This window comes from Brachyistius frenatus, unplaced genomic scaffold (assembly GCF_029030835.1).
Source record: "Brachyistius frenatus isolate BFR_SWC_R1_liver_20210118 unplaced genomic scaffold, ASM2903083v1 Contig_173, whole genome shotgun sequence".
Classification (NCBI taxonomy): Eukaryota; Metazoa; Chordata; class Actinopteri; family Embiotocidae; genus Brachyistius; species Brachyistius frenatus.
Genome location: NW_027210772.1, coordinates 623,977 through 645,948, shown reverse-complemented (window position 1 = coordinate 645,948; position 21,972 = coordinate 623,977). Strand labels below are relative to the sequence as shown.

At 40.6% G+C, this 21,972-nt stretch overlaps 1 protein-coding gene across 3 annotated transcripts in view; it reads right to left on the bottom strand.

The window, feature by feature from the left end:
- Nucleotides 1-16,310: 16,310 nt before the first annotated feature.
- LOC138632083 (BMP/retinoic acid-inducible neural-specific protein 3-like) overlaps nucleotides 16,311-21,972 on the bottom strand; it is a 50,857-nt gene continuing 45,195 nt past the window's right edge. For 2 of the 3 annotated variants that reach the window (XM_069717361.1, XM_069717362.1), the window contains exon 8: nucleotides 16,311-18,249. In XM_069717361.1, coding sequence (XP_069573462.1) covers nucleotides 17,133-18,249 — 1,117 coding nt within the window. In that variant the 3' untranslated portion in view covers nucleotides 16,311-17,132. The remainder of the gene's footprint in view (nucleotides 18,250-21,972) is intronic. The other variant, XM_069717363.1, reaches the window with a different exon arrangement.

Sequence of the window (21,972 nt, the reverse complement as noted above, 5' to 3'; positions counted from 1 at the left end):
ATGACTGAAATTGAAGTCACATTTTAGGTCAGTAATTCAGAACAAACTTTAAAAATAGTAGTTTTTAATTGTTAAAATTATTCATTTAAAGCTATATATTTGACTTGGCGCCATAGCAACGGTGGCTACACCTTTGAAACGACCCGAAACTACTGATGCCTAAAGAACTCTCTAAGTATACGAACACCGCGCACAACTTTCAAAAGATGTGAAGATGGAACATGATGTCGTGCTGTGGCTCTCCTTCCATGCACTGTCAAGCTGCTGACCTAATGACGATGTCTTTAAAGCAGCCGACTCGTTAAAATCTCGGGAGACAAAGGGAATTTCCATGTGGCGAACGTTCGGCAAAGGTATCGGTACGCTAAATAAAAACAAAAAATTACCGCCGACTTGTTTGGTTGCTCAGGTGTTTCAGCTGCTGTCTATTATCAATTAAATAGAGGAAGACTTGCTGTATAAAAAAAAAGAAGAAAAAAGAACAGTGTTTCTTTGGGAAGTGGACCCGTCACCATGTTGACATCCCTGCTATTAGAGAAACATTCACAGGTGCAGTGGCTGGCAGTCTCCAGTGTTTACCGAGGAGCATCATTAGCCGGGCATCTCACAGCCTTAAAATGTCATATATCCACAGTAATGAACTGTGAGAGCACGCACTATTCCCAAACTTCCCTGCTGCGGCACCCACATTAATCCAAATGCTCAAACTCCGCAACCGGAGTCCCTCCACTCATTAACAGTGGCAGATATCAAGATAGGAATAATGAGGAAGTGCCCGCAAGTCAGGGCATATATTAAAGAAACAGAAAGTGCAGGAGAGGGAGAGAGAAAGAGGGAATAAATCCTGTCATAAATGGGGAAAATACCCCGGAGAAATGGCCCGGGCTTGGATGACTAACTGCATGCATTCATATTGTTTGGAGACGGTGACAGCTTCTTCTTCTCGTGCCAGAAACATAATCATAACGATGTACAGCTCCATGTGTAGTCAGACAAAAATGTACAATTTCAACAGCTTTCAGACAGTTTGTAAAGAGTTTTCCTAAATAGTCACGCCCCGGCCTTTTCTTCTTTTCATTTTATTTTTTGCTGTTTTACAGTGCGGAAAAAAAACAACAACTGTGTGCTGTCCTCGTTATATGTTCAGAATATCACTTAATACTCTGAAGACCGTCGGCTTCTTGTCCGCAGGTTCATTGACATTAAAGAAAGGCGAAACTAAAACATACAAAAAAAACCAACCCAAAATGAATTCTCTTTAACATGTACGGATTCACACAATGTAAACACATCAACTCAATCTCTAACATTACTTCAAGTTTTTTTTTTTTTTTTTTTACTTATTCTTAGATGAACTTTCACTGGTTTAAGAGCAGTGCGGTCATTAGCAACAGTAATTCAGCAAAACCTCCATCCTAAACTTCACAAAATGCAATATTGTCCAAGAATGATGCTCTGAAGCTGTAGATGAGAACAAAACAACACAATGCAGACCAACGATGCAACCATAAGGCGTGTGATGTATGCAGATGGCGCCGGATTAACTCCCATACAAAAAATGATGACTGCTCTCGGTGCCGTGCTTTTCTTACTTCCTCATTACGGGCCTATAAATTCCTGCTACTGTCCTCCTGTTATTCTTAAAATGATCACAACAAACTACAAAATCCTTTAGAAAACACACAAGATTTCTAACTGAACTGTAACAGAACAAACTCTATAAAAATGCATTTCTGTGAAAGTTCTGGGATACAAATAATAATATGAAGGTTAGAACTGCATATCAATAGTCAGTAGCACTGAATCACACATACAGTAAATAGAGTTGTTCCACCACTCCTCCATGGAAACCAATTTACTTATATATAATTTCATTTGAGCAGATATTTATTAATACAGTATGCGTGCAAACCTACTGAGAATATTGCAGCAACAGTCCAGGACATAAATAAATTACAGCGTTGTGTTCAGAGAATGAAGCCGATGCAAGAAGGGCCGTTCCTTTCAGAGCAAGTAGTTGTATTATTATTACCGGCCTGGTCGTCAGCATTACTCTGCCACTGTCGCTGTTTTATTTTTTTTAGCTGTCATCCAGCAGCGAGTCGGGATGACAAATGTGCTGCATCTTTGTAAAACTTCACAGAGAAATGCTTTGTTTCTACTTGACAAACTGAGATCACTAATCGGTGCACCTTTCGTCCTCGGGCTAGTTTAGCCGACTTAAAACCCACCTGACATGTTCCGCTCAGACGTCTGCAGGTTTTGAACAAGAACGTGCTCAGATCATTTATAAAGATTTATAAAAAACAAAATGTTTTCATATTATAGGGCAATTCGCTCTCAAAATATAAAACTCTTTGTTTATGTGATCTCCATTTCCATGGCAATGCATTGGGGTATGACTGACAACTGGAAAACAATCAGTCGCGTCAGTAGACTCTTACGTAATGTGTGTAATGTTTACCACTCCAGGAAGTAGGCCGACCCCAAGCAACGACCCTGGCAACGGAGACGAGATGTAATCCGTTTTAATGTTTCTCAAACTGAATAAATGCACCATATAGAAACACTAAACTTCTCAGCTAGCTCAGTCTGGTTGTAAGCAAGATACCCGCTGAAAAAAAAATGATCGATGGAGTCATGCATTTTTAAGATTTCACTCTAGCCACCGCTAGGATTTTAAGTGAGCGACAAAAAAAGAGACCCGATTTCGCCAAATGGGTCACATTCACTTATCAAGTAAAAACAACATCATATTGCATATTGTATGAAATACATTTCTAATTCTACATTCCACTGAGAAGACGGTGATATTTTCCAGTGATGAACAGGGTGTGTTGTCATGGTGATTTGAGCACGTTCCAAATTTTACATTTGACCTACATATAATACGTATAATACAACATGCATGAAACATTTTGTTGAAGATATCAAAAGGTAGGTCAGTCACAAACGTGCAGTTTACGCTCAGACCTTTTTTTTCCTGTACATCTTCAGAATCTCTCAGACTCCGTGTGACCTACAGATCTATGAGAAGGAAATGAATGCCTTTCCATCGTGAATAATTATCTATGAATTTCTAAGTGTCATCAGCCACACGGAGCACTTCTTATCACACATCCATCCATCAACAGATGAGCTCACATCAATATTAAATTCCTGCCAAAGCATCACTGCGAAAGTATTGACTGAATATTGTTTTCAATTTGGGAGCATCACAATATATTGCAAGTCATTACACCTCCTCCTCTGTCAAGATAATTCGCCTCACCGCTCTGCTTTATGATAAATATGAAAGCCAAATGGCCGGAGTCCATCTGACTCAGATTTATCGTGAGTCCATCCTGTGCAAAAAAGTTAAGTGCACTCTCTTAAATTTCACTTTGTCACCTTTTACTGGGCTTCAACTTCGACCAAGCAGAACCATATGAATTAAAATACCAGAGTTTCATGTTCTTCTTCTTTCTGGCTGACAAGTTATGGGCCTCCTTTTTTATATTCAAGTTGAGGATTATATTCAGGTCAATACAAAAAACCTGGAGGTGCGACGTTGTAGGTAGTACTTGCAAGTTTTCCGAAAGAACTGACATCAGAACATTGATTTCATACTTAAAAGAAAGAGCAAAAACTAATTGATGAATATGTCATTTGCCAATCTGCTAAATCTACGAACCATTAATTCTCACGGCTGTTTCCCTCGAGTCTTTCTCCTTTTTCTACCTCATCTTTTACAAATAAGGAAACATGTTAATTTTTTTCTCTCCATTCAAATCCTTTTTCAACATGTCTTTGTGTCAGTTCATGCCAGCGATGTCTAATTGTGTCTTTCCATTGACTTTCATGACTTTTTGCACTTATAATTCCGAATTCACAGCTAGATATCCGGTTGCATGTCGAGTAAAAGCCAATTTTCCACACAAAAAAAAGCTATTCCGGGCACGTCTCGAGACGAGATGTGCGCTCTGACGTTTTTTTTTTTCCAGTTCTCGGTGCTAAATCATAAAATTGTGAGTGAAATTTTCATGCTGATGTCATGCTGCTCTACATTGTTTACAGGAAGTGAAGTGCACGTTAGCGGTGACTGGGCAGGACATGGAGCTCAAGTGGTTCAGTACATCTTCCAAACTGTTTGGCCAAAGTTTAATGATGACATCTACTATATATGTGTATTTTGTTACTTTTTCTACTAGTTTTCCCAACATAAGAGTTGAACATTTGGCAATGTTTTCCCCCAGTTGTTAATAAAAACTTGTTGGTAATCATTAAAAAAAACTAACTGTTCCGTGCAGATGAAAGTCGGGTGCAGCAGCAGTGCTGCAGGTGTCGACTTTTGAAGCAGGGTTTGTAGTTTCACCGTCTCTGATCTGCGTGCTTGCTGAGAGGTGAGGGCCGGTGGAAAAATACACAAAGCACAACACAGCATGCTTTCATATAGAAGACGAGTAAGTAAGTAAGTAAGTTGAAAAAGCTAAAGAATCTCGAATTACTGCCCTGAGGTTGTTTGCCTTCACCAAGCAGTCAAGATACAGCTTACATCCGTGTCTGTCCAGACTCATTTAAAATTTATCGTCGAGACTTTGAAGGAATGTGATCAAAATAAATATCAGGTGCATTTTTCTTGCTGTTGTTTTGCAGTACTGTCAAATTCTTTGCGTGGGTTCAAGTGCTCGACCAACAAAGTTGACGGTTGACGATGCGTCAATCAAGGACGTTGCTGCGAAGACGCTTCGGATTCAAAATGTGGATGCTTCTCGCACATTTTACACCCAACAGCATCTCGCTTCCCGTTTCTGAGTTAAGATGTTAAATGTGGTTATTTTTTTGCAGAACATCGCACTGTGGTGAAGTTAACCTTTAACCTTTTGGATATAACATGTCATCTTTTAGTACTATTATAGTTGTGTGAAACTTTGGCATAGTCAGCATTTGAATTCTTGAGTTTTTGGAACAAATGTGTTTGACCTTTGATGTACAAGTGAATAGTTTTTGTTAAATTTGAGGAAATCCTCTGAAGGTCTTTCTGAGATATGGAGTTCATAAGATTGGGACGGAAGACTGGACGGACGTCGCTGTCACCGGTGTGGAGGCGTAAAAATGACCGTCATCCAACACGATCTACGTTCCCCAGCTGCAGATCCCTCATCAATGTGTGTGTCTGTGGAGCTGTTTATTAATAAACTACAATTCCCATTTTTATTGATGTGAAGAAACATGCTTGAAAGAAACTGTTTGTCTCAGTCATGTTTTTTTTTTGTATGGGATTTGCCCGCATTTAGAAATTCAGAAAGGTTCAAATGTTTCAAATTAAAACGTCTGATCGGACATGAAGGCGTCTGACAATTAGAACACTAATAAGATTACAGACAAGATATTTAAATTCAAAGTCAGCAAGATTTATGGAAGAAAGTCTTAATCTCCCAGACAAAGATAAAATGTAATGATATTATTTACTGATCCAGACCCCTGGTACACCATTATGATTGTCGGAGTTGGATGTCATGTCAAAGGCAGGAGAGACTCGCATGCAAACAACGTGCCGAGAAGACCAGAGACGTTAAGCACAAAGTGTTTGGGTTTTCATTCATGTGGTCTGACTGATGCTCAATGACGTGAACTACTTATGCAGGCCGTTCTTACACCCAATCTCGACTCCAATCAGTTTTATCTCCCGGCCGCTCCACACACTGACAACTCGTTCTCTTATCTTCTCGACACTCAATCTCCCGTGTCTCATGTGGCTGCAGCAAAAAAAAAAAAAAAAAAGAAAGAAGACTTTACAGAGAATTTACATCCAGGACGGCGCTCATCAGTTAGCTTGTTTTGATCACTGAGCTGGATTATTGTGATTTGCAGGAGAAATGCAGCCCCGAAAGTGGCTTCAAGTTAAAGTGACATTTTTCTTCTTTCTCTGATTTTAGATCCATCTCAGTTTGACTTTGCTGCCCTGACTCCGTGTGAGTCTGTCTGTACGAACAGAGCGCTCTTGTTGGGTGATTCTACCCGGAGCAGAATTTTTTTTTTTGTAATGTCACAGCGTCTATACTCACTTTCTGTCTCATACTCAAGATTCCTCCATTGTGCCTAGGAACGTATTTAGTAACAATAAATGATGGCAAGATGCTGAGGCAGAGAGCGCACAGGAAGCAGGAGATTTGGTGAGAAGGGGTAATTACCGACAGGGTCTGGCAGCATGCTGAAATTAATTCCTCTATATTTTCATGTTTGGATTTGTGCAGATGGAAAGTGCACATCCCAAAATGGATGGCAATGAAGATGTTATAAAATGCTGGAACGTCAAATATAACCTTTACGTCTTGTAAATTACCTGTTCTTTTTTTCCCCCGCGTTGACGCAGAACCGCCAGATAAAAAAGAACAGACATTTTCAAGAAGAGTTTGATCATTTCTCGTTTTTGTTTTACTTTTTAGAAGAGATTAATTTCTACATGTAAATGCCAACGGGCAAAAAAAAAACGTCTAATTTGGGGAATGCAAATAGTGTGTTGGATGTCTATGAAGTTTGATTTTTCTTCATAAATAAACTCATCATTCTCTTTTTGTTTTGTCTAATCTTTTCATCTAAAACACTGGACGAATTGAGATTCTTCTGTCTTTGAGCGTTTCAGATTGGAGCTGCAGGAGAGGCGTCAGCTTTGATTGGTCTTTGGCCCGGAGTGGAGCAGCTCCGGAGCTGCGGGCCCGCACACACACACACACACACACACACACACACACACACACACACACACACACACACACACACACACACACACACACACACACACACACACACACACACACACACACACACACAGCAGCAGCAGCAGGCAGGTGCAGAAAAAAAAAAAAAAGGCCCTGGTAATTGGCTGGCTAGTGTGGCCAGGCCTCCGGTGGGGCTGGGCTGTGACTCCTGAGGAAGACACACAAAATGAGCTACTGCATCAAAAATTGAGGTTGGCAACCTCCATGCACGTCTGGGCGATTTTTCAAATGAGCATTTCTCGGCCCCAGAGGAAAGCACGGCGCTCCTGCTATCATAAGCAATTGGAATAGAAATGGACACAAAATACTTTTTTTTTTTTTTTTCCTGGCATGCATAAGTAGGTTGGGCAAGAGGGCAAGCTGTGATGTTCAAAGTGTGGTGGGTAAAGAGAGCCGGGAACAAAAAGAGACATGTGTTTTATTTTCTAAAAGAAATGAGGTTAGCATATTTTTCCTTTTAAGCCTTGCATTTCCTCTTCCTGTTCTTTAAAGAGTGAAAGGAGATCAGAGAAATGAGCTTTGAGTCCCTAATAAGAACTATAAGAGCTGCGTGGTGCGTTTTGCTGCCACTGACAGAGCTTTGAAAGCCCAGAGCGGAAATAGCTCTGTTTTCACATCAGAGGTTTTAAAGCTCTTTTTTTTTTTAAAACTTTGATTTGAAATGTTACTCTGGACGTGTGGTTTCAGCTGACTTTAATCCAAAGCAGCTACAGCACAATAACATTGCATTGTTTTTGCATATTTAAAGATTCACTGTTTAGCTTGTGTAGAATGACGAATCTTAAAGACGATAAATCTGAATATATTTGAAGTGGGCTTTCATCAAATTGTTTACAGATTTGATTTAATCCCTCAAAGGTGGGTGTGTTCAAGCAGCCGTGGAGTCTCTGGAGAACCACACTTTCACCCACACCACACAAGCTCATCAAAAAAAGACAAAGACAGCTTCAGTGCTTAGAAATGAAGAAAACAAGTTTTGGTAAAAAAAAAAAAAAAAAAAAAAACTGATATTCAAAACACAACTTGAACAAACACTGAGAGCCAGAAATAATGTTTATGTACAACTAAATAGCAACAGCAAATTCATATGGAAGGAAATGGGAAGTCACAGATTGGTTCACTCTGGACATATCAGTAATATGTGTAATGATCATATATTATATTTATTTCTCACTATTGATACCCAGTCCTGCAGTGCAATATAAATTTGTATGGCCGTGTTCAGGCGCCACCAGCACTTCGTGGTCTGATCGTGTTTTTCTCAGATGCAGAAAAAGCATTCGCTCCACCGCAATCTTTGCTTAACTAAAGTGTCTCAACCTGACTGCAGACATTGAGTCTGAATGCATCGTACAATCTCTGGTATGAGAGTCAAGGGTTTGTGTATCTGTGATCCACTCGAACCGCCTCGTGCCCAATGTGATGCTTCATTCATTAAAATAATACTTTGTGAAGGGTGAATATTATTTCTTGGTTTCAGACGGCCACGCTTTGCCCGTCTTGAAACGTGACTATCACTCAAAACACATCACCCAGCTCATTGCTTCATTGCCGTACACTTTCTCAAATATTTACAGGGTCTTCATTGTTGATTTCCTGAGTTTGACACAAAATTGGAGGTGCGCCCTCTGGTCCGGTCCGCGGCAGACGCACTCGAACCAGCGCTCGCAAAAACATTATATAACTCGGGCGCCGATGACGATCGAGCCGTGAAACTCGGAATACTTTCTCAAAAAGGTCACAGCTTCTTCCTGCTCCTTGCGTGTCCCGCTACTACTTACCGTTCACGTGCAACAGGAGCAGTCTCTGAACTTTTTTTGGGATCGAGCCGCCTACTTATTATCGGAGGCAAGGTAAGTTATCTCAAACTAAACTGTGGCCACTTTATCATGCCGATGTGGAGCAGAGACGGAGATCACGGTGTGTGACCACAACCATCGAATAGATGATGTCACAAGTCATCGGCTGCACTATGATTACTGTGAAAGTTGAGTGAATGGGCGGGAGTTTAAAGTAGTCTGCGTGAGGATGAACATTTGTACGGCCCTTTAATGCAATAACGGCATGAAGTCTACGACCAAAAGACTGAATATTTAGTATTTCCTAGAAAAATGCTTTTCCAGGCCCTCAAATCTCCTGCCAGCAGTTCATGTTTTTTAGGGGGACTTTCTGTCATCAGTCTCAGCAGGTAAAATACATGCTCAGTTGGGTTTAAATCTGGTAAGTGCCTCGGCCAGCCCGAGACCTTTAATGTCTCCATCACTGATAAAAGCCTCGGTCGCGCAGGCGATGTGTTTGGGGTCATTATCTTGTTGCTGGGAGGAACGTTTGAACTTTTCCTTTGCTCGCCTTACAGATGAGTTGTCAGTCATTCTCTGGTCTTCGTGCTGCTGCGTGGCTTCCCGGCTCCAGTTTGCTGAATGATGAAAGGACGGCACGAAGGCCAGGCGCCCACGACCCTTTTTATGTGTCCGGTCGTTAACTCAGTTTTTGCTCAGTTGAAAGTGCGAAGGGAAGCCAACACAGCACGGCTATTTCTGTAAATTAGTCAAATGCATCTGAAGACCGGTAAATGAAAGCTGATAATCACTCCTTTTATTTAACATCTTAGGTTATTGGCAAACAATATCTAATTTCACTCCGCTGCTACTGTAGCTTACTCATGGAGCAGACTGTACTCCGTCTGCTTGCTGGGCAGGTAGCATGAAATGGGTTTTTCAGAAGACAATGGTCTGCCTGAGAGTGCTGTGAGTGAACTAAAACAGTAAAAATTGTGGTCTGTCAGGCTTTTCAGTAACTATGTTTGACTTCTTCACCGGGTTGTTCTGTCCCTCCAGGAAATCACGATCTTGGGATTCTTTTTTCTAATTCAACAGAAGCTGTGCCAAAAAGTATTAACAGCAGACAAAACTGACTTTATTAACAAAAATAACTCCTCGTTTACAATCAGAAAGGCTCCGCTCCTGCTTTCTCATCACCAAATAAAACTCGGTGCACCGGAGGAAACCGGAACAAGAGGAAAAATCGGAAGTGACCGGGTTTGTGGGAAATGTGGACTTCACATTAAAATTGTCTAAATAAATGCTTATTGTCAATGGAAGACATTACACATTACTCTATGCTGCAATATTTGTATACCCATGTGGAGTTGTAAGAGCCTGTACTTTGTTTGCGTGCATACAGTAGGCCTGTGTGTTGAATTAACATGAATTAAACTGCATCTAAAGCTCTTATTTTGACGGCTGATGTAGTCACAAACTATATGTTCTGTAAGCTTAATTTTTTTAAAAATCAAGTATTTTTGATGGCAACAATCACAAAACACTCTTGCTGCTTGGTTTTGGATTCATCACATCTTGTTAGTTAAAAGCTGCTGGCAATTAGAAATAAGGTTGCTGAGATGAGAGTTTGTGAGACTCGAAAAATGACCCTGAATTGATGATCGTCTGTGGGTCCATTCACCTTTCTCACTTATGCAACTTTAAAGGCAACTAGTGGGGCAGGATAAACACAACTGCAGTAGGTAACTTCTCAAAGCTGCAGTTGTCGTCTTTCTCCTCCATTATCCAAAATATTCCATTCTTTTTCCCCCCAAATCTCATGATTTGGGGGAAAAAAACCGCCTCAGATCCAGTTTTCACGTCACGCCTGAACACAACTTGGCGGAGTTGATTGAGGAACACATTTGCATTTGGCCGACCAAATCACTATTTTTATAGACCTCTTTCGCAATTACATATTCTCCGTGTTAATGTTACTTTCAGACGGAATTAGTTCTTTATGTGCTCCGACGCTTGTAGTCCATTAATTTAGTTTTATTGCCGCTAAATTAGATTCACTTACTCCCCCTGGCAAGGAGGCGTAATGTGCATAAAAATAACTTATACCCCTAAACATTTGTTCTCCAAATATTCATTTCAAGCGCACTGTTGGTAGGCCGCACGCATGTCAATAACCTTCAAAGCTCCTTCATGTTTCTGACGCTTATTATGATATGAACTGAATAACTTTTTTCTTTTTCCAATTGGGTTCCTCTAAAAGTCACAGGCTGCCTCCGCCAAGCTAGGACATCATGTATCACCGCCTACTCCGAGTTTCTGAGGGAATCTTTTTCTCTGAGGATCTGGCATTGAGGTAATGATAATATTGTCACCTTCACCCACCGCATTCAGTGCAGACGGCGCTCTTTCCCTTTTATCCTTTAACATTACGCTTTAGTGCCACTATTAAGGCATTATGAGTTTGCAGGAGTGTTTTTTTTTTTTCCTTCTGCGGGAGAACGAGCTCCCGAGGTCACTTTGGGAATTGTGTGTGATTGCAGCTTGTGTGTGGTGAACTATGAAGTGCATTTTTCAAAGAGCCGAGTGGATTGTTCTGCAGTTTGGACCGAGCTGCCTTGAAACAAAACACGTACAGAATTAAACTGAACTCACTGAGTTTCAATAAAAGAAAGACCAACATTTTCTGACATGACAAACTAGATCGACCAAACATTTTGAAAAAGAAAAAGATGGTTCTCAAATTTGCTGCTATATAAATAACTAATAATGCCAAATATAATCACAGTAAACTCTGCTTAAATGTCAACAAGATGTTTGATTTGGTAACGTTTTAAGTCATCTTTACATAACCAAGACAGTATAGTATACTTTTGGAGCCTATCCCGGCTGACTTTGGGCAATTTTGCACATTGGGAAACTTAAAATAAAAAAATAAAAATCTTGCGGGAAATATTCATCGCGCATGTTCTGCACATGGAAAACGTGGTTTTGGACCACTTTCATGGTGTAATGTGTGAAGCCCACGTAGATTCCCATGTGAAAAATCTTGTTGCACAATGTGCTAAAAAAGTGTAAAACGTGATCACGTGTAGAAAACATGAAAAACTTGTTGTTTTTCTACAAGGGGCTTATTTTTCACGCATAGATAAGGAATCTTACTTGGTGAATGTTTTTAAACTGATGTCATTAAACTTAACATTATGAAATCAAATATGATGACCTTACTTGAAGCTACCCTGTCAAGTTTTCGATCACTAAAGGTTCTGTGGAGAAATGGTTTTAGAAGTGGATGCCAGTTTTGTTTGGAAGCTGAATATCCATAAGAAATGTTCCAACAATGGTAAAGTAGACAAAGTCTGTAAACCAGCAGTTGAGAATTTAAAATATTGAACAAAAAACTATTTTGCAAACGTTTTATGAGGAGCGAAATACTTTCAGCACATTTGTGACGCTTTACATTCAGCTTCTCAAACACAAAACAGACTTTTTGTTTGTCTACAGGAAGAAATACGCAGAGCGCTGCCTAAAACGTGTGTTTGTATCGGTAAAGTTTTGCTTTCGGTTAGTAAAAGATAAAAAAGAATATTGCTTGCCAGTACAGCCTATTCATTTTCCGGGGGGGAAGATTTTTCTCTGCGTGAAAGCGTAGCCAAATTACATGAAAATTCAAACATCCCACACCCACAGAAAAGTGTTTGTGAATTTTGATAATTTTCATTAGAAGAATTTTGTATTCGGCTTATTTTCTTCCTCTAATCTTCCAAGCGAGACCCAAGATGAAGAGAAATTATTTTCTTTTGAAGACTGAAGACAAAGCTTTGAACACAATTCAGACTAAAAGTGCCGGAACTTTTCTTATTAAATGTGACCACAGCAGAGTCTCCCTCAGAGCATCGTCTCCGAGGCATGGAGGGGAGCATATATCATGCAGTCTTGGGATTCATTTTTTCTATACTCTCTACATGTCAAATGGAATAAATGTATATTTTATTTTTAATGATGATAAGTGCTGTACAAATTAAGATTTTTCAAAATAAAGAGTTGAAAAATAGGAGCAACAAAGCCAAGAATGGCCTCAAGATATGAAACATGTCTCTGTGCTTTGAATAAAATCGCTTTTAATGTGAACGAGCGGGATCACTGCGTGTCGGCTGAATCATGTTTTATAACCGATTCCAGTTCAAGGCCGAGATCTGACTCTCTTTCAGCACAGACAGAAACATCGCGTCCGAAGCATCACAGGGCTGCTGTCAGTGCGCTGAACGTCTGATGATAGAAATGAGAGTACGGAGACCAAATCAGCAACAAACTCAAAGAAAAAAATCAAGACTTTCTAAAGGCTTTGTAGAGATACTCCCGTGATCGTTTATTTGTTTATTTGCTTTTATTACCGCTTTTATTACCACCTGCCTTAAGCTCGGTGCTCTCATTATGGCTTAGAGGGAATGTTTCATTTTCATAATCTGTTTCCCTGCTCTTGTATAAGAAATCAAAGTGATTTCTTATTTTCTTGCAATGGCCTTAGCTATGTTTCATCTGTTTCAAGTAAAACTGTCCCCAGGCCCACAGGAGGGCCCCCAAATTGCTAAGCTTTGGTAGATGATAGCAGGGTCTGTCAATCAAAAGACCGCTATATATTTAACATCCCACCGTGTCCACTTATGGTTTTGAGTCACAGCTCATTTTGTGTAGGCTAAATAAAAATCTATTGTTTGCTGAAATATTCCAACATAGCATGTTTTATCAAGAATGATGTAGATAATTTCTACCAATCACCAACATCTACTTAACTTAATTGCTTTATTCCCACAGGATCGGGGCATGCTGGGTAATGGCAGGGAGAGGAGTCCAAAGGGGGACTCCGGGGAGTTACCCAGTGGTGTGCTCTTGTCACTTTCATTTCATGTGAGCAATAAGAATGACCACAGTGGCATATTGTCATATTAAATGTTGGGTGAAAATAAAATTGATAGGGCCCCCGCATTAGCTTTTGAAAACGGGCCCCCAGGTGCTTAAAGCCGGCTCTGAATATAACATTTTGATTTCAAGTCAAATAAAAATGTTGCTTCGCTCCAATTTAGCAAAAACAAAAACAAAAACTTTTTTTGGTTGTTGTAATGCGGGGATCATCTCAAACCAAATCACTTTGCAGAAAAATAATGACAAAAAGCAAAAACACCAGACGCTGAGGTGCATGATGGGGCTTACGCTACGTTCCATTAAATCTTGGAAGGGGCAGAAATTCCCGGCTGGCACTGCGTAATTACACCGGGGTTTAGCTCGGATACGAGAAGAAATGAGTGAAACATCTGTGAGATTTAATTTAACCAGCAAATAAGTTTTTCATGCAAATGTTTTTTTGCCAGCTTCACATCCCAGTGTTTTTTTTTTTTTTTAATAAATTCCATTCATCCAGCAATCCATTCTCTGTACTTCTCTTGTTCAGGATCAAAGGATGCCACAGCCTATCCCAGCATGCACTGGGCCATAGCCAACGTTAAAGTGAATACATTTTGTAATTTATCACATTTTCTTCGATTTTTTTTTTTGTTGAGAAAATACAAAAAAAAAAAGTAAATTTTTTAAAAATAAAAAAGATGTCAAAGATGGTAAAAGTAAGTCTGAGCAGTTAGTTTTTCCAACTGTCAGTTATAACGATTTTGGAAAAAACTTGGCTGTTGAGAAATCTTTCACACTCTACTCGCAATTTCCACTTGATCCATTCTTTCATTATTCCAGCAGGAAGGAGTCATTTACATTTTCCCTCTGACATCTCTGGCATAAAACATCACTGCCGTCTAAACGTGTGACGGAGAATACTCCAGGCGACGGCAGCCTCTGAAACCTGCATTTCCACATCGACTGCTTTCATCATAGGAAATGGTTAAACATCAGAGAGGCGTGAGAGAAAGTGCCGCGTGTAGTTACGAAGCCCCCCCGACTGCACCTGGAGGACTTTGCGGAGTGTGATGCTTTTATTTCACGGCTCGGAGTAAGACATAAACCCCTGCAAATTACAACAGACTGGGAACCAGCGGGAGGGGCACCTGAGACAGCGGCCTTTGATGCTGCGTCTTCCCGACCGCCTCAAGCAGCCATCCATCAGCACGAATCCACAGCTCAGAAGTGAAAGTCTTCTTTCATTACTGTGAAACATTATTTGAATTGTTGCCTATGATTAAAAAAACAAAAAAAAGCCAAGCATCAGTTGCAGCTATGAACATCACAAATTACAGACATGTATTAAATTGTTATTGTATGATAATGGATTGTTTCATGTCTTGGATTGGTGTCCAAAGCAGTAAATGACCACTTAATGAGCCGGAGTTCACCGGATTTTATATTTAAACACGAGCTGCCGGTTTAATTTTCTGACCTCTTAACAAAGCAATAGTTAATACTTAAATTGCATACTGACATATTAAATGGGCATCGATTTATTGTATTCAAATTTGAAAGTCTGTATTAATGATGCGAGCATTGTTCATGAATGTTAGGATTTAAATGGCAACAGCAGCTGGCAGTAACATTAATGGTTCTATTGAAGTGGAGCAGCGGTGGCGACGAGCCAGCAAGCACCAAAGGAAAAGAAAGGACAAATTCCCATGACAACTGCATATGATAGTTAAATGTCCTGATTTCTGCTTCCCTTGTTAATCACTCAGGACACTTGGTTGTGTTCTTTTTTTTTTTTTAGATACATAGTGTGTATCTCATTTTAAAGTGGTACATGTCACCAAAAAATGATTTCTTCATCTTACATGTCAGAAATGGGTTTTTTTTTTTGGTGTCAGCAAATGATGTTAAATTTGCGGAGACATTTTGTTTAATGCTAAAATGTGGATAAACCTGCACGTTTGTAGGTTTGGCCTCATGAATTTGGTGCTCCGACAACTACCTTTGAACTTTTAAGCTCCCTTTGAAAAACTGAAGAACAGAAATGGTAAGTCAACAATCCACAAATGAGCAACGTGGTCCAGAACATTTTCACTGCGTGAACTTGAAGGGTCTGGACACCCTCCATATGGAATCATTTGCCCGGCTCTGGCTATTTCACCTAAATACTTTTCTTCTTTTCACCACAAATGCTGTCACGTAAAATCTTCTACTCAGAGTTCCTAAACAACGGCCACTTTTCTTGTGGGATATTCCAGTTTTGTCAGGTGTTCAGGTGTATTTTCTAAAGCTGGAGTGAATCAGACCCATTTTCAGTGTGAACATACAGGTCTGGCTACGCTACATAGAGAATCGTCTGCAGTCTTTTCATCCTACTGGGCGTAGACCTCGGGTTGATTTCAACCAATCAGCATATACCGAAACCAGCCACCTCTGCTACTACCTACGGCCCTTCTCCATCAAATATTCTTTTTGTTCTGAGTGTAACATATTTTAAAAATTGTTTTAATGAGCAGCTTGACGAGGTGCTGAATGTTGGCTGATTTTTTTTTTTTCAGTTGAAAAATATTTACGCTGCCCTCGTCTCTGTCATCAGCCGTCCAATCACAGTGTAGGAAGGGCGGGACAAATGCGGTTAACCACCGACACAGGTCTCTGATTGGTCCGCCCTACTGTGGCGTGCAAACGCTTAATACGAGCCGAGTTTCCAGACTGTTATCACAGCGAATGTGAGCGACGGTCGGTGCATCCGACATGTCGTTGCAGAGAAAACGTGTTATTAATAACCAAAATTAAAGCTGCCCAAACGTAACGGAGTCCTTGTCAGTGATACTATATTATTTATATGACAATGCATGACAAGCACACCATCTATAGACCACACATAAAAATGTATTTTATTTAGTGTATTAACAAATTGTATTATACATTTTATAGACAGTGTTTTTGTAACTTTTGTTTCACAAACAACAGCATTATAAAAATAAAAGCACATGTAACATATATTGTGATGATGGTACTTTTTTTTTTCTCTGCAAATCTGGAGTAATACTGCATCTAATTTTTTTCCACTTGATTTCATTTACTCTTTTCTTACAAAAAACTGTCGTAGAGCTTAAAAAAAATGAGTGACTGTATGGAAAGCTTAAAACGGATGTGAGGTGTAGAAAATAATAAGTACTTGTGTCTATTTTTGCACTTGAAAATAAATGTGATGAGGCAAAAAAATAGAAACAAAAAACAAAACAACATGCTGGTGTTGAGATGTTTGTGAGATGATTACATTGCTTAAGGGTAATAATATATCCGCAAAAAGCTTTTGTTTACGTATGCGAGTGATTCAGGTTTGTGCAAATCTACAAACATCAGCACACTGGCAACATATCAGAGACGGCAGAGGTTTAAATTTATATCATTAACTGTCAAAGTTGTCCTTTTTATCAGAAGAGGGAAAAAAAAAAAGAAAAGCTATGAGGCAAGTATGGTGAAATCCTCCTTACTTCTAAGATGTTATACAAATTTAATAGGAAAAGCTGACATGAGGATCTCTAATACGTCTTGAGATCCATGAAGACGATGGAAAATGTCCCCCGATTGTCCCCTTTGCACGGCTCCAGGATTGCTCTTCACCGTCATCGGGCCCCTGCGCGATAACCGCCCGTCCATCTGTGCTGCCCAGCCGCCGGTCCGCCTATTAGCTACATAATTTGGTTGTTTCGTATTCCATGGAGTTGGGCTGTTTGGCGCTGAACGTCTGCAGCGCCGCCTGGATCCTGGCGACGTCGGTGGTGGAGAGCTTGAGCCGGTGCCGCAGCAGGCAGGAGAACAGGTCCAGAGGCTGGGCTCCGGGCGGCGACAGCCTGTTGACCCGGTCCCGGATCTCCAGCAGCTGCAGCAGGGCCGAGTCCTGCGATCCCTGAGTGTATGGGTAGTCCAGCTGTAAGATCAGGTCCTGGATCGCCTCCGGGTCGAAGTGCATACTGTAGCCGTACACCTGGATGCTGTTGATCTTCATGTAGCCCAGATTGCGCCCCGGTTCCAGGTACTCCAAGGGTTCGTAGTACACGGTTCCATTTCCGCTCGTCGACGGGCCCCTGATCCGGCTCCGTAGGTAAAAGTGGACTGTCTCAAAAAAGGTTTTCCACTTGTTGCCTAAAGTCAAAGTCCAGTTGTAACAGTCATAGGGAAGGTCTAATTTAGTCCTCTCCCAGTCTGGGTAGTTGCTCTGCTCAATGGGCATGATCCAGCTCTCCGAGTGGCTCCCCCCGAACGGATTGATGTAGACTGACAGCATGGGGTCCAGAGTGCTGTTCTTGGTAAGGCAGATCTGCAGAGACATCCCCAGGAGCATGTGGACGTGGTTGGACTTGTACTTGTTGCTCTTGAGCGTCAGCAGCATCCTCTTCCTCCACGACGGGTCGAACCAGTTGTTGAGCCGCACGTCGTTGCTGACGAAGATGCCGTGGATGCCGATGCGGTTGTCGCGCTTCTGCAGGAGGTAGCGCAGCTCCAGGTCCTGCAGGTCGGTCTCGAAGCCGATGTAGTGGTCGGTGGAGTCGGGCACCTCGTTGCGGCACGCGCCCTGGCTCAGCATGTAGCCCTGGTTGCAGGTGGCGCAGCGGGAGCGGTTCTCGTAGGAGCAGGAGGCGCAGGAGGTGCCCTCGCCCACCGTGCAGGGGATGACGCCCTGGCAGGGGGGGTGCTCGTAGGGGCACGAGCAGCTCCGGGTCTCCTCCAGGTACGAGCCGATGTGGTTGTTCTCGCTGCAGTAAATGATGGAGAGGATGTAGTTGAGCCAGTAGCCGAAGGGCCTGCGATGAAGAGACGGAACACAACGTGAGATTCACCGCAGGCATGAATACGAAATACTGCAGATATTTACATCAAATTTTCAATTTTGTTCGGAAGAAAAAATTACTGTCACGTGGGGACTGAGCGAGTTTTAATGTACTTGAAAAATGAAATGGATGATTTTTTCTTTTATGGGGTTCATATTCAGAAACGATGGGTAGAAGTGATCATTTTTGATGAATTGTAATGTTACGGCGGAAAACCTAGTTAAAAATTGTTCAAAAATATTTGCCATTTTTATTATTATTTGTCAATTCTTCTTTATTAATTCACTTTGTCTTTGTAATTTCTTTTCTTTTCTTTTTTTTTTTTATGCTGTCCTTGGTTTTTGTTGGTTAAATTAATTGTATGAATTTAAAAGTCTCAAAAAAGAAATGGATGATTTGAGGTCAAAGCAATAAAATATGAGGAACAAAGGAGGAACAGAGGTTTTTTTTAAGTGAATAGTTTTAGATTTTTTTTTGCCTTTCAAGAATATCATGAGGCTACAATGTGGCCCTTAATAAAAGTTCATATAAAAAATTCCTCTCCTCTCTCCATGTCAAACATCGATACATTTTTGATGATACAACCCCGCAGTGGGAAACATATGTATCGATGTGATTCCTGGAGACCAACTAAACCAACCCGTTATATGAAACGTGGGTCATTATAGCAGTAAGCAGATGGATATGTTTTCAGTGTTTCAATGGCGATATCAAAAGACATGGCTGAGTTCAAGCATCTCATCTGCTTCCTGATGTAAAAGTGTGGGTGAAAGTCAACACTCCCCTCATGCTCACAATCCCTTCATATCCTCCAGAGAGTCTCGCTTTCTGAAGAAATGACCACGTTTAAGATATCTACTGGAATCCCTGAGCAGTTTTATCATATGCTTCTCGAAAGGATATCCTGTCCACATATTTGGTTTCAGTACATTCGTGCCTTTATAGAAGCTGAAATTGCTTCTCTTTCACTCCCTCTTGAATATAGTTGAAAATGTGACTTCATATTTAGCACTAATTGGCGTCCTCGGGTGATTGGCAGGAGTTTCTCCCTTTTCTGAGAAAAGCTAACACGAGAACAACTTTCATCTGATTCTGATGAGCATGTTTTTGTTCTTCCCATTCACACTTTAAAAGCAGGAAGAAAAAGCACAAACAAAAATACAAAACCAGAAAATGTCTCGTGGGAAGTATTATTCAACACTTCTTTATACAAACAAAATGAACAAAGTTTTTTCAAAACCACATATATAACCGTTGGACAGTACCAGTGACGGGCGTTACCGGGCCTTCGTCGTTATGGTAACGATAATAAACGCATGGTTAATGTTTGGAGATGGTCGCAGTTTGGTTATGTTCACCAGAACTACTTGGGTAGATTTTAAGAGAAGATCATGTTTTAGAGGCATTCACACTACCATTTTTTTGGTAAGTGTGCAGTTTGAGACGACACTTGTTAAAATTCACACACTTAAAGTCCTAGTGGCGGCTGGCTTGACCGGTTTGGTCTTAACATACGACACGGTGCTAAAATCTTCAAAACACAAATCCATCGATATCTTTTTTCAGCAGATATCTTGGTTCTAACCAGACTGAGCTAGCTGAGCAGTTTAGTGTTTCTATGTGCTGTATTTATTCAGTTTGAGAAACCATCTCCAGAAAGCAATAAAACGGACAAGAAATCCTGTTGCTGGAGTGGTTGCTAAGGGTCGGACTACTCCCCGGAGAGGTAAACATTGCATACATTACATTCCCTTCCCCTGACGCGACTGATTGTTTTCCAGTTGTTAGTCATACACCATGTATTGCCATGGAAACGATCGCACTAACACAAAGTTTTGTATTTTGAGAGCGAATTGCCCCACAATATGAATACACTGCGATTACATATTTTATTTACATGGTTACTTGTTGTATAATTGCAATATTACAGCCCCCACTCAATATTGCTTAAAGGAAGAACACAAATTGAGACACAGCAATTGTCACTCTTAGTGCCAAGTAATCCGACTTCCTCATTTGCTCCCGTCACAATTAAAACAGCCTCTAGAGGTCGCAATAAACGTAAATGGTTCTGTTATTGGTTGTTATTGCTCCAACTATGAAAAAAAAACCATCACGTTTTTCCTGTACAATTCTATTATTTTAGAAAGAAGCAGATAAAGAATACGTGTCCTCTGGGAAACAAAAGTCGGATTTTAAAAACACCACAAATATGTGATGCTGATATGTTCTTCACTCCAGAGCAAAGATGTGGAGTCACTGAATGGAACCATCGGTAACAAATCTTTTATGTATTACGAGTCACGAAAAAGATTCCTGATTTTCCTTGTGAACAACAGGGCAGATGGACCTCGTGACAAGAATATAATGTTGTAAATCAACCTTTTCAATTGTTCGCTCCCACATCTGTCACCTCCCTGAATTCCTTTTTGTTCTATGGCTTTATGTCGTGAGGCTTCACATTAAGGGGGAATGCGGCAACATAAGCGTGTCACTGCTTTGGTAATTTGGAAGTGCAAAAGCAGGAAAAACGCTCAAAACACTTCATTCCACCGTAATCAAACAAGCAAATATATGTGATAGAAAGAAAAAAGAAGGCTAATACAAATTGAATAAATAAAACTGTGACAGGTTTCTTTCTGGGAATTTATTCAACAGCATTTTGTTTTGTTCCATCCAGTGTACTTACACTTGGAAATGTTAAGCATGAAAAAGTAACTATTATCAACAGAAGTGATTACACATCACTGTATGTTAAAATACTTTTATACACAGGTCAAGTTGTAAGAGCACTTTGTATTTGTGCATCCAGCAGGTCTGTGTGTTGAATCAACATGAATTAAACAGCATCTAAAGCTCTTATTTTGACAGCTGATGTAGTCGTTTGTAACGTATTCTATGTTAATCACAGACTGTCCGTTTTATATGTACGTCACATTCAATAAATCTGGTAGTGCTTAAAAAAATAAAAATGTTCTTCCTCGACCTGCACATTTTTTTTGAATTCCCACAAAACTCACCTAAAACCTAAAAAGCTTTGAGAAAATCCGCCCAGAAAAATCGAACACTCACAAAGCGTGGACATTTTATCACAACGTCTATCGAAGGTTGTGATGTTTGGCAGCTTCAAATCAGTGCTTTGAACGTTTGTATTACAACATCAGCGAGTGGAGTCAGTGTGACGCGGAGGGAAATGGAAAAGCGCAAAGAAAGGACATTTTCTCACATCATAAGATTTCAAAATCGGGTGACATTTTGTCAAAAGACTTAGCCGCCGTAAGGTGTCGACGGTCCTAACAGCGAAAGCCCGGCTCCTCTGGAAACTCATCAGTTGGAGTCGGTTGTGCATATCTCACCTTCAGAGCGGCGGCTGTGCGGCGCAGCGAGAGAGAGGAAGCCGTCTCGCCACCGTGAAGCGCTTTGTGTCAGCAGGACGTGTAAACTGTCACGGAGACGCAGCGTGCCGTTCGGGCCAAAGAGAAGCCGGGTGGTTCGCTCTGCAATCTGTTCATTGTCTGTCAGTTCATCTCACACGGATCAATGCCACATACCGACTCTCTCCGTCTGCCGGAAAACTTTTTTTTTTTTTTTCTCCCCATAGAAGATTTTCTTCCATTAGAGACATATTTATTTTCTTGGTGTATCCACACAAAAAAAAGGAAATAGAGAAAGGGAAAAAAAAACAAAAACAGTTGT